General features: G+C 47.4%; 1 protein-coding gene across 2 annotated transcripts in view; it reads left to right on the top strand.

Annotated features, from left to right (window-relative positions):
• The window catches only part of LOC133350837 (V-set and transmembrane domain-containing protein 2-like protein), a 34,996-nt gene extending 23,134 nt beyond the window's left edge, over positions 1-11,862 (top strand). For both annotated transcript variants that reach the window (XM_061565610.1, XM_061565609.1), the window contains exons 4-5: positions 5,475-5,784; positions 10,579-11,862. In XM_061565610.1, coding sequence (XP_061421594.1) covers positions 5,475-5,784; positions 10,579-10,670 — 402 coding nt within the window. In that variant the 3' untranslated portion in view covers positions 10,671-11,862. The remainder of the gene's footprint in view (positions 1-5,474; positions 5,785-10,578) is intronic.
• Positions 11,863-12,718: the final 856 nt, after the last annotated feature.

The raw sequence follows: 12,718 nt of genomic DNA, 5'->3' as shown, positions 1-12,718 counted from the left end.
ATGGCTCCCCATGCGGCCACCGGATTTTCCCCTTTCTTTTTAATGTATGGGCGCGAAGTTAACCCTCCTGTGGCGACCCAGCTGAAGCTCTCGGCGCTCCAGGCGAAGTCTAAGTTGTCCGAACACGTTAAATTTAACATCGCTCAATTGTCTGAGGCGCGGGAAGCGGCCGTGCAAAATTCTGAACTCCGCCAGAAGGCGAACGAGAGGCTTCGGTTGGGGCGGGTGCAGGTGGTCAAATGGGTACCAGGGGACAGGGCGTGGTTGCACTGTCCTCAGGTGCCGCTGGCAACCTCGTCGAAATTGGTACGGCCGTGGCGGGGGCCAGTGGAGGTCGTGCAGGTTTTGCGGCCGCAATGTGTTCGCGTCAAATGGGGGAGGCGCCGGTGGTATGTGCACCCCTCAAGGTTAAAACCATTCGTCACGCCGCCCCGGGGTTCACACACACACACGCATGGCCAAACGTGTGAGGGTGTCGCCGACTCCCCGTCGTCGCTGCACTCGCCTAACCTGACGCCAACTGTTCCGCCCCCAGGTGAAACAGGAGTGACGGGCCCACGCCCACCAACCCCTCCCGGAGGGGTCGGGGGTCACTCGGCAGCGGAGCCTGACCCTCTTGCATCCGGACCGTCAACAACCGTCACTGAGCGTGCCGGGACGGACCCTTGTGACGGACCCGCCGCGAGAACGCGCGCCAAAACGCGCAGACTTTTGTGAGGTCGGCCGTTGGGGGGCCTTGCGGACAAAAGGGGAGGGGTGTTGTGAGGTCGGCCGTTGGGGGGCCTTGCGGACGATGGGAAAGGTGACGTCCGGAGTGTATATATATGTTGGTTTTGGGGTGTTATCCGGGGGGGGTGCGTCGGGTTATTTTTTTCTCTCTCTCTCTCTCTTCCTCTCGTTGTTCTTGTTCTTGTTAAAAATTACGCGAGGCACACACGGGGTTTTTGTGAGGGATGCACCTTTATTCTGATTTTTTTTGCAGCCGGGGACGGCTGCGAGCTGTACAGGGGGGGGTGATGTAGAGGTGTAATTGCGCATGTCTACGAATGTTGAGGTGTGATTATGCATGGCCACGGATGGCCAACAAACACAAGGGGCGGGGTTACGGCCGTACACAAGGGTGGCGCTCGCACCGACGTCCGCATGTGTATCCCCCACGGGCCCCCCCCTTGGGGGCAAGTCCTATAAAAGGTGATGAGCCGAAAGGCTCGGGAGTCGGGACTCAGCTATAACCAGAGAAGACGGAAGACCAGCTAGTGTAGGCCCCAGAGCTCCCCTGGCTCGCTGTCCTTATAAGGGCCGACCAGGGCAAGCCGGTGGCGTGGCCCCGAGAGCCCAGACGAAGCTGGTCTGGTGACTCAGGGAGCCGGGATCCCAGCTTAACCAAGCTGGGACAGATAGCCTCCCCTAGTCCCGTAGTGGAGGAATTGGTATAGGTTAGAGGGGTTAGCTGTCGAGGAATCCCTGTAGCCCAGTGACCTGTAAATAACTGTGTTGGTGTAATAAATAAGTGTGCCTCCGATCCTGTCGTCAAGCCTCCATATACTTACTACACATGTTTAAATTAAGTTTTCCAAGAGTAGTCCATCCTGCCACCATTTATCTCATTTTGATCATGGGCGGAGATGCGGGGGGGTATCACGGGGGAAGCTATGCCCCCCCCCCCTAAACCGGACACTTAATTAACTTATTTTCAGTAGTTTCGAATTAACATTAAAAACCAATGAATTAATTATATGCACACGCGATTCCTAATGTTAGGAACGAAGCGAACCCCTGCCCCTCCCACACACGCAAATATAGAAGTCAAACTGCCTATGAGTTTATCCTGACAAGCTTTCAATTACCTTCTAACATATAGGCATTCCCATCGTGTCCTGTAATCCAATTTTAAAATAACATTAAAATTACAACAATTATCGGAATCAAAATCTTTATTTTTCCTGGAGAAATCCAATGAGCTATGAAGCTCTTTATAACAGATGTCAGGTAGGATGCGTGCCGGAAACATGCGGTAGATATTACGTATGAAAATTCGCTAGGTAGGTTCATGAAGACGAGACTACTTTTGTTGAATATACATGACGAAGAAAAACTTGGCTTCTTTTGTTCACAATCACGAATCTCAATTCACTTTGAACACCAGCAGTACGCTTTCTGAATTCCGTGTTTGCTGGAATTGCTTGCTGCTCGCTGGACACGAAAAGTTGGAATTGATTTGAGAGCATGGTGGTGGTGCACGCGCGGCAATAAGAAGGGGAACCTCCTGTTTTTATCTTTCTCTTTTACAGCTTTCTATCGATTCAATCTCAGATATGTTTAAAGAAAAAAATGAAAGTTTAATTAATAAATAACAACATACATTTTTCATGTAACTGAGAGCAAAGGAATATCTTGATGGCCTTCTTTTTTTACAGACTCGCCTTCTTCTTCTTCAGAAAATATTGAGAAATATAAAGAGAGAATCTTAAATAGTCTTGATAAATGAGGTTTTAGTCGCCGGTGATGCCAGATGATGAATTCACTGGGGTGCAATGAATTCTCAGAATTTGAACCTTTTTTTTTAAATACATTCCAGGAGGTAATAAATAGATTGTCTGACTGATGTGTAATGAGCTTAATCATTGCTTGAAAAGTCATTTTGTGTGGTTTAATATTGTTCCAATACGGCATGCGAATGTGAATAGGCATTTTGCAAATGGGCAGCTCAGTAAGTGCACCCTTCATTCCTATGATTGTGAATGGGGCTCTGTGGAATGCTGAAGGATGTTTTTAAACACATTCCGTTTCATCTCGACTATACACCTTCATAGCAAACCCATTACTATGGTTACTCGTGATATTTTTGAATTAAAGGTTAGGCTCATTATGTACCGGGGCAAGTGGCAACCAATACAGGATAATGTTTGACTATTTTTTCTCCAAAGACGGAATTCCAATCACTCTCTTGCCGGCACTATTACACCGCATTCCGCATTCAAATGAGGGCAAGTGTCCGCTCCAATTAAATCCAATTGCACACAGCAAAAAAAGGCCATTGTACTGTTATAGGAATCTTCAAGTCCACAAATCCACTCTTTTCCTATTTGTGCAATTAGATTTTGTAGTTGTCAGCAGTCGGGTCTGTAATGCAGATCGCTTGAAGGCCATTTGGGAAACGTCAGTAACATCTGTACGCCCTACGTTTCTAGGTTGATATTTTCGTTTGCATCTCTGTTTGCTGCAAGACCCCCATTCCATTGTTGTACCAAATTGGTGCTTATGTGGTCTGTTTTTTTTTTTACATGATGTTCTCTCTTTCTCCACCAACTGTGACAATGGCCTCAGTTAGAGAGGGAGAATCAATTATATTATTGTAGCGGGATCAGCCAAGGAACAGCACTTGACAAAAAACACTTCCCAGTGTCTCATACACCATCCAGAATGCGCTTATCTACTAAAGAGCTACGGATTGCATTGGTGTCTTAATTTTACACAATTTGGGGTGGCCACTTAGCTTTTTATCTCGCGGGATTTTGGCAGCACATTGGTTTGAATTCCACTCTTGTCTTGTAATAGCGAGGCATTATTAAAAGTGCATACTCTTCACTGAATGTGAAGGATTGTAGTAAGCCCGTGTGGCAGAGCAAAGCATTGTGAATTGGTGACAAAGATACCATTTATATTTTGCCTGGAACTTTATGAAACCAAATTTTGCTACAAATTCAAAATCATGCCTTTATTTTATCCAGGACAGGTTCACTGAGTATCAAGATACTCAAGACTCAATTTCAGGAGTGCCCTGTACTGAAATGATGGGCTAATTCTATTATTCTGTTTAGCATGTGGAAAAAAACTGGAGTACCAGGTGATAACGCTTAAAACTTTGCACAGGCAGATTCAATACACATATACGATTAAACACTTTATTTTTATTTTACCAAATAAGGCCCACTGAGCTACATAGCTCTTTTCAGAAGCGACCTGGCCACAAACAATAGCTCAACGAAGTGGTTTACCATGTGGAAAAACCAAAGAACCCGGAGAAAACCCTACGCAACCATGGGGGGAACATGCAAATTCCAAATATACAGCAGGCGTCAGGGTCGGGTTCGAACCCACGACCTCGTGTATACCAGGCAAGGTAGTAAACATCCTTCCACCCCATACATTCAACCCATTGAGTCAATGTGTGGATTTAACCCTTTGCCATGGTGCAATCTCCTAGCCACCTCGCTGTCCTACGACGACAACATCCAAAACGCCCTGGAGATATCGCATTCGAATATACTACTAGCCTGGACAAACTCTGCTAAGCTTTTGATCTCATGCCATCTCAGAAAGATGGTTCAGCTATACCTAGCTGGTGCAGCTATGATCATTTTCTGAATTCCAATGAGATCCAATGCACCCGCTGTGCTTTTGATCGTGGTTTGGTCACAAGTGCCGTAATCACGGTTTTGTGGATGGCACGGTATTTTATTGAGCGTCCAAGACCTTTAACCCGCTCGGCTGCGGAGTGGCCACTAGAGGCCAGTACTGCAAAAGAGTTTCTGCGTATCGGTATGGATTTTTGAGAGCTAGCTTTCAGATGCCCTTCTGCGGCGGTCTGGAAAGCTCTTCCTTCCGATTATTAAGAAGCCACTGGAGTTACGTACTTTCAAGTAATCTAGATTGAAAGCTCTTTTTTTTAGAACTGATTTTTATGTTCAGTTTGTTGTCTTTCTTCCCCACCTCGGATTAGCACAGTTGGCTATGTACGGTGCGAAAGAAGTTCAACACACAGACATACATACATACAGACATACATGGTTTTACGTATACCTCTCGAAGCATGTCAGTTTCCTTCCATGTTGCAAGACATTCATTAGGAAAATGGCCAAACAACCCAATCTTGCAGGAACCTTTTGACAAACAACCCAGTGAAGCTTTCTTGGATTAATAAATGCACGTGATTATAATCGTATTATTTATCAACCGGGGAGCTGCCTGCTGTAATCACACTGGACTTGCAATCCAGAGGCAGCCCGTTCCATCATCCGGCTTGGCAGTCGAAACAGTCGGCAAGCCTTGAGACTTTAAATGAAAATTGTTATTAACGCCCCCTGCATCTGTCCACCCACCAGTTTAAATTGGTACACCACAGTCGATCGGCAAGTCACGTGCGATGGGTTAGAGTGGGGGTTACTCCCAACTCCCCCAAGACGTAGAAGAGAACGCCAAGACACCCTTCACGAGGTTGTTCTAGAGCTCGCTCTAGTGGAGGCTCTTTCGCCAGCAGCGGCGTGAGCCAGCAATTGCGGGGACTGCACCTTTACCGTCACCGACTGCCATCGGCTCCTTTCTGCGTTAGCGATGCCGTGCCGTATTCAGCGCGGCGTGGGCCACTCTCAGCCATCGTCCCACGTGGCCCACGACCGTCAGAGGGCAAATTATTGACGCGCACATGATGAACGAGCACGCCTGACGAAATGTCACCCGACGCGGCGCGGCAGGTGGTCCGGGTTCTCGGCAGCAGCATCTCCAGCCGGCTGCACCTGACCAACGTGCGCAAGCAGGACGAGGGCACGTACGAGTGCCGCGTCACCGACCGCCACGCGTGGCCCGCGCAGGAGCACAAGGCGAGGGCGGCCCTCACGGTGGAGATGGCGGGGGGCCGCCGGCGCCCGGGCGGGCCCCGGGACGTCCAGGCGGCCGAGGCCATGCCCCTCTTCCACAACGTCACGGCCAAGCGGAGCCCGGCGCGTCCCGCGGGGGCCCAAGGCGGAGCCTCCACACCCAACGCCAACGTCGGCCGCACGTCAGGCGAGTTAGGAACCCGAGTGCTCATCTCCATCATCATCATCAACTATTGCTTGATGTTGTGCATTACAAAATTTTGTCATTTTTTCCCATTAATATTGTGAGTGCATTGTCTCTCTATGAACGGCTCATTGAGTTTTAAGATTATTTTTGTTAAGGAGGGCCCTGCGAAGGTTTCACAATAGGGGGCAGCAATTATCACGCGTTTCCCATCTCAGTAATTTTTTAAGTTGGAAAAACATTTTGGACCGTAATATGGCCGCATGTTTTTTTTTTCTCAAATAGCATCGTGGGATGTTTTTGTTTACGTCCGCTGCGATGCAGACGTCTTGTATTTGCAGGGTTAGCGGACGCGCAATATTGACCAGGGTGGCCGTGGGCTTGAACTGCTAACCTCTGCAATAAGCTCGAAAACGTGCTTCTGCTGGGCCACGTTACTGCCCCAAAAACAAGTCTTGAAAACAATTCCCAAGGTAGTAGCAGGAACTTTAATCAGCAGAACGGTTAAAAGTACAGCATAAAACATATGTGTATACTAATGCACAGAACAACTCATGTTGAGCGACGTCATGGTAATCTGCAAATAAAAGAGTCAGTTTTCAACCGCCTCTTATATCGCGATACATTTGCAGAGGAAATTATATGATCAGGGAGCAAAATCCCGTCAGTAATTCTTAATTCGGTACGCGGATTCGCCAAAGTGTTCTGACGAGCCGCTCACCGCAAATTTCACACTGGAAGGCGAACGGGAGGGAGCCATCAAGTGGAGAGCTTCGTGTGCAATGAGGCCGATATTGAAATTTGCATCGTGCAGAAATTGATCCTCATGGCGGTACCCCGGGGTACCAAATAATACAAAATGGCCGAGGCAATTCAATATTTTATTTCTGGGACACTAGGGGTGTACTTAACTCCGCGACTGGGGTACCAATCAATCCGAAATCAGTACCACTACGCGATGCCGAAACGCAGCGAAGACGATTGCGCTGAAACCCTGAACGCTCGCGGTACGCACCTTGTGGTGCATCGTGTACAGCTCGTCGAGATGAGTCGATTGCCGCATCGCCGATCATCAACAGACTAAAAATGTCTGCATCACGGACATTGTACTATGGAACCCCGGGGTACCGCTATAAGGTTCAATTGGCTGCCAATGCAACTTTCTGAGTCACGCGGTCCCATTTGCAACGCCCTCGGAATCATCCCACCCGATGCGTTCTGTACACGTTGAAGAGGGCAGGAGGCTCCAGGAGGAGGGGTGGTGGTGGGGTAGGTTGCGATACAAGGAACACTCCAGCCAGGTGACACTGTGGTCAACGACATAAATCCACCAAAAGTCCGTTAGTGACAAATCCTGGTTGGTTGACGCTGCCTATTCATGAGACCTTTTTGCCAGTATCAAAATATGACGAATAAGAATGGGTTTTATCCTTTCTGGCAATAAAACAGGTGTGAAGATGTCCAAATATCAAATAGATACCTATTGCAAGGAATCAAGTGTGCATTAACCACACGTACTTGTGGTGAACATGCAAACAAACATGCTCTGAAAATATATGCATTGTTTTTCAAACATTTTTGATTGCCAGAAAGGGTAAAACCAATTATTGTTTTTCATGAAACCTATTTATTTTTAATGGGTTGATAAAAATGAAAACTACTTTGTGGGAAGTCCGCTGTGGTTATCACATGGAGGCACTGGCCCCAACCATGGGAATGTGGAATGTTAGCACTGGCCGATGGCTACCAATAGGAGATGAGGGCCATCCTTGTGTGCCACCTTAATGCAATACATAGAGACAACTGTGACTCTCATGAGAATATAGATTAAGTAATGTGGCTTTGCACAATGATAACATCCTATTCTTAAACCTTGGAAGTGGAGTATTACATCGCAGAGAATCACGAGAGGAGGCCTTCATCCAGCAGTGGATATATCACGGATGATGATGACGTTTCTCTATTCCTACATCACAATTGAATTTGTATGACATACGTACAAAGTTGGTGCTGTAGAATATTGAGTCGAGCGTGTCTCATGTCGGCCCCTTTGGGAAAGACCCGGGATGCCAGAATAGTGGAAGGTGAGCATCAAAAGACTAGGATTGAGAATCACAGCTGCAACACCTTTCCACCGGTGTCCCCCCCCCCGCCGCCTCCGCTCCCTACGGCCTTTATTAAGACGGGTGACTGCTCGCAATTAGATGCCAGAGCACGGCCGCGTTATCGGAGCGGGCGGTGCTTCTCAAGCCCGCGCCGCCCTCCTGCGGCACTACTTGAGGTATCTCGTTCCGTGAGCGCGCCGTGCCCCCCCCCCCTTCGCCTCTTGCTCAAGAGGTTATAGCTCAATTACAGAGCGCTCATTCCACGCGACTGCACTCGCGCCATCAGTATGCCGGAGAGAGGTGCACTTCTACCCCCAACGCCACCCTGTCCCCCTCCTTTCACTCCCGCGGCGTGGTGCCTTGAATCCCAAACTGAGCGGAGGCCCGGAGACTGCGGTGGAAACTCTCCGACTGCAAAAAGGGGGCTTAGGGTTGTTTCGTGTTACGTGGGGTTAAATGACTCGCCATGATTCAGTGTTGCAATGAAATTCCAGAATAGATTATATGTTGTTGTTGTTATTGTATCGACTGGTAGTGGGCCTCTGGTGGCTGCAAACATGACGTGAGCCCCATTACATAGAATGTGTACCGGTCTAAACAACACGCACACACAATTTAGCGCATGTATCGCGTGCTTAAGAATTCGGGACATTGTTCCACCCCTATTGTAAGGGGTGGGTTAGCGATATCGTTTCAGGTCAGTTAATGTTATGCTTCAGAGTGGGTTTGTATTCCCGTCTGTGGGTGGGGGGGGGTTAATTTCGACAACACTGAAAGGTCATGTAAGAAGGAGTGGTACTAATACACGCAAATCGTCCCACTGCTTTAAATTGCAAGGAATGTCGTTGGTGTCATTATTTTGCTGCAATTAAATGACATTTGTAGAGTTTAAAAGACAAAGAAAAAAGTTTTGGCATCATTATCTTACTCTTTCAGAATTGCAAGGGAAATTGCTCATTAGCATTCAAATAAACATGAAATGACAGTTGGATGATCGTCGTTATACTGTCTTCCAGCTTGATTTGACACGTGAAGTGTTTGCTTTTTTAACACGATCGTTTAATGCATGCGAATGTATATGAGGTGGTGGCGCAAGTTGCTAGCGCACCACACTATGAATTCATAAACTCGAGTTTGATGCCTGCCCATGGATTATATCAGCGGTGAGTGATATCCTGACTAGTCCTAGTCTTCTCCTTCACCAACCTGTGCCGACTATAGTGGTGAAGTATGGTCAAATAGCCTGACACGAGGTGAGGAAGCCTTCACCCAGCAGTAATTGACAAAGGGCTGTCCACTATGACAACAATACTACTCCCTGAGTCTCAAGACTCTATTATCAGTGCAGTGCAGCATGATAATTAGATGTTTGACCAATTCATTATTAAAGAGGGTTTTATTAATGCAATGCATTAATCAAGTTGCCTTTGTAAATTTGGACTTTCAAATGATTTGACCTGAAACTTTCTTGGGGGGGATGGGAGGAAAAAAAAACCTCTTAAGCGTTATGATTCCATCGAAAAAGAAAAAGCTGAAACCATCGGTAAAAGAACCAGGCAGGACGAAGCCTTCAGTAAGCAAATTGAAACGCATTGAGCTGAAGCGACGCCACCTGACACGATCATTGTTGACATTGCCGTTATTAAATGTGTAGTGGATTCAAATGAGTCGCAGACATACTCTTTAGAGGCAACACATTTATGTATACCAACCCAAAGGGGTAACTGCCCCTTCACCAGATAACAACCTGTGGTGGTGGACCATCAGGCTAACTACACTAATTACACTGGGAGTCGCTTGGGTCCAGGTAGATCTTCAGGATGACAACAGAAACACTGAACCCCGGTCCCTCTGGCTTATATCCTCACGGCTCGTGGCTAGCCCCGTCCTTGGCCACAACCACCTTCTCGAACCCTCTAGCAGGATCTCGCCCGACACGTGACCACCGCTAGCCCCCCCCCCCCCCCCCCCCAGTGTAGACTTTACCCGTCACGTGCCTTCCAGGGTCAACTAGAGTGCCATGGCCTACATGAACCCCATTCATGGCCAGTACTCTCACACCCCTCTCCTATAGCGGTTGGCACTGCACGCCGAGCGTGGTGCCACTCAGCTCTATGACTCGGCGCTCACCGAGCCCCTGTAGGGCTGGTACTACACCCACATGTACGGGGTGTCCGTGATGTGAATACATCGCACGCCGTGCCTCGCTAGAGCCGGCATTACCCAGTGACGTCCCCGATGTCACTACAAATGCATCAATGCAAAAGACCCCGAGCAAAACAATAAAGATGATGCGAGCGAAGTCAACACAACTCGGACTAAAAATGAAGGCCGAAGCGTGGCCGTACTAATTATATACACAGACTACGATGCCCAGCATCACGGCACAATAGGTCGTGTTCAAACAAGGCGTGCACAGCCCTTTTGAATGTTGGCCTCCCCGCGCCACGCCTCTCACTGGGGTTGTTTGACCATACTTCACCACGCTGGTCAATGTGATTTGGGAGGGTGTGATTTAGTGAGCAGGATTCGTTCAGATGTCACTTGCTACCGATGGCAGGCGGTGGCCCCGGAATTGAATTCAAGTCACACGGGTTCATGGCAACACCGTGCGCTAACCGCTGCGCCACCGCTCCAACCCTGAGCCGACAGTGCGCGCGTTGTTTTAATTTATTTTCTTCTCGCTTGGCAGGTGGACCGAGGACATGTCCAAGGCAACACATCCTGCTTGTGAAAGCTGCCCTCATCTTAGCCGCCCAATATTTTGTAATACATGCAAAGTAGCACAACGCTGTTCACGGTGTGAGACTTAGAAAGTAGACAGGTTCTTTTTTTGTGAAATCATTTTTCTATTCACGTGATGGAGAGAGAAGCAGTTGAGCAAATGCGTTCCACCATAGTAGTAAGAGACGAAATATATATTCTTGTTTCAGCATGGGGCGAATGCACTCACAACACAGCTCTTAATCAGCTTCCCATGACGTGGAATCGACTGCCATGGACAGAAACCATCAGTCACGCTTAATTTTATATATTGTAATTAAACTGTCAATTTAAATTAATGAGCCAAGGGCGCAAATCTATGACCACCAATGTTAAGGTGGTCGTAAACATATATAAAATAAAATACTGTGTGTGTATATAGAGAGAGAGAGTTTAACTTATTCTGGAATGACACGGACATTTATTAAAAGAAATGTTCACCAAAAAGTGAGATTTTGGCGCTGAAATATAAAAAAGATTGTCGTTTATTCTCTCCCCTCCCGTATGAATTAAGGTACATTCAGCCAAAATCCATAGTTTATTTCGCAATGTTTTTTTCAAAATTATATTTAAACACGCGCACACACAGACACACACACACATACACACGTGTACATATTTACTGCGTAAACACGAATTTCTACGTCATAAACACACAACGCACACGTATGCGTACGCACATGTGTATATTTGTACACGTTACCATGGTGGCCCACACACACACCGATCCACCCTCAGTGTGATCCGCCCAATCTGCCAAACTTAATGCAGTCTCTATCCCCCTTGCGGTCCAAAACAAACGTCCCAATTTTGAATGCACTTGGCCGCGCGTCTGATCGTAACAGTGAGCAAATTTGCGCATGCGGGTACATGCCCATTGGATCGCAGCCAAAGGTTCAATTACAAACGCTCCGACCGGTTCGTGCAATGAATCACGGCGGAAGAGCGTGCGTGTAAAAAGGGATGAACAGCCGGTCTGTCGAACAGCTGACAAGCAAAGATGAATGCATCACAGGTGAATCTTCGCTGAGTTGAACTCAAAATCGCAGCACAATTTAAGTTGGTTAAAAGTGTAAAGTTTGAATACAGCCGTATCTTGATGAACTTGATTTCACCAAATGTGAACCCTTCTTTACAATGTGACATCCACCATATTTCGGACACTGACTCATGCGACGTATATCAAATAAACTATATGTTGTCTGTAAGCAAATCTACGCGAGGTATGTGTCTTTTTTCTCTGCGCGTTTTTTCTCTCTCCGTCCGACGCAACACGTGCGTTCTCCAGAACGTAGTTTGACGTTCTCTGAGTTTTAAATTCCGCGGTGTGGACAGCACACTGTGGTCACGACATCAACACGGCCTTGCCGACATTCAGGGGTTAGTCATGAAATGTTTACTCTCGTGATTTGAAGCTTTCGTGACTGCAGGAATTACTCTTTGGTTCTTTCGGTAAAGTCACATAGAAAGAAAATAAATTAAGATTACAAGAACACAGGATGAGATGTTACTATCCTTTGTGCAAGCACTTCCAAGAGTTCATGAACAGTGAGCCTGGTGAAATTTGGGGAGCGCATCGTCAGTAGTGTACCTTTGGTTCCTAGGGTGTTTCGGCCTTTCATACTATACACCCTCCCCAAAGGCGGCCAGCGACAGGGTGATCAATCCTCCGCTTGCGTCCCATGCCCAATTAGTCAAAGGAGTTGCCTTGTTGTTGATAGCCAACATCTCATTCATTCTTTTGTTTTCTCATTCATTCTTATGTGATGACGGTTGCTTGTGTTGCAATCGAAACGTCGTATTATATTACTTAATTTCTTGTCTTTCTACGTGACTTTACCGAAAGAACCAAAGAGTATATCTCTTGTGTGCGGAGGTAAGGGAGTGGAAACACAACTCACTCCCACCACCACCACTGCGCCAATATGTTGAACTTCTTTCGCACCGTACGTAGCCAACCATGCTAATCGGAGGTGCAGGGAAAGAGTGGCGGGGGAGGAGGGGAGATCGCTAATGTTGCCTCCTTGAAAGTTACCGATTTCCCGCGGTGTGTTTGAAACGTGCGGCAC

This window comes from Lethenteron reissneri, chromosome 35 (genome assembly GCF_015708825.2).
Source record: "Lethenteron reissneri isolate LAM-NWPU_2019-01 chromosome 35, ASM1570882v1, whole genome shotgun sequence".
In the NCBI taxonomy this organism is placed as follows: domain Eukaryota; kingdom Metazoa; phylum Chordata; class Hyperoartia; order Petromyzontiformes; family Petromyzontidae; genus Lethenteron; species Lethenteron reissneri.
This window is presented reverse-complemented; position numbering and strand designations above follow the sequence as displayed.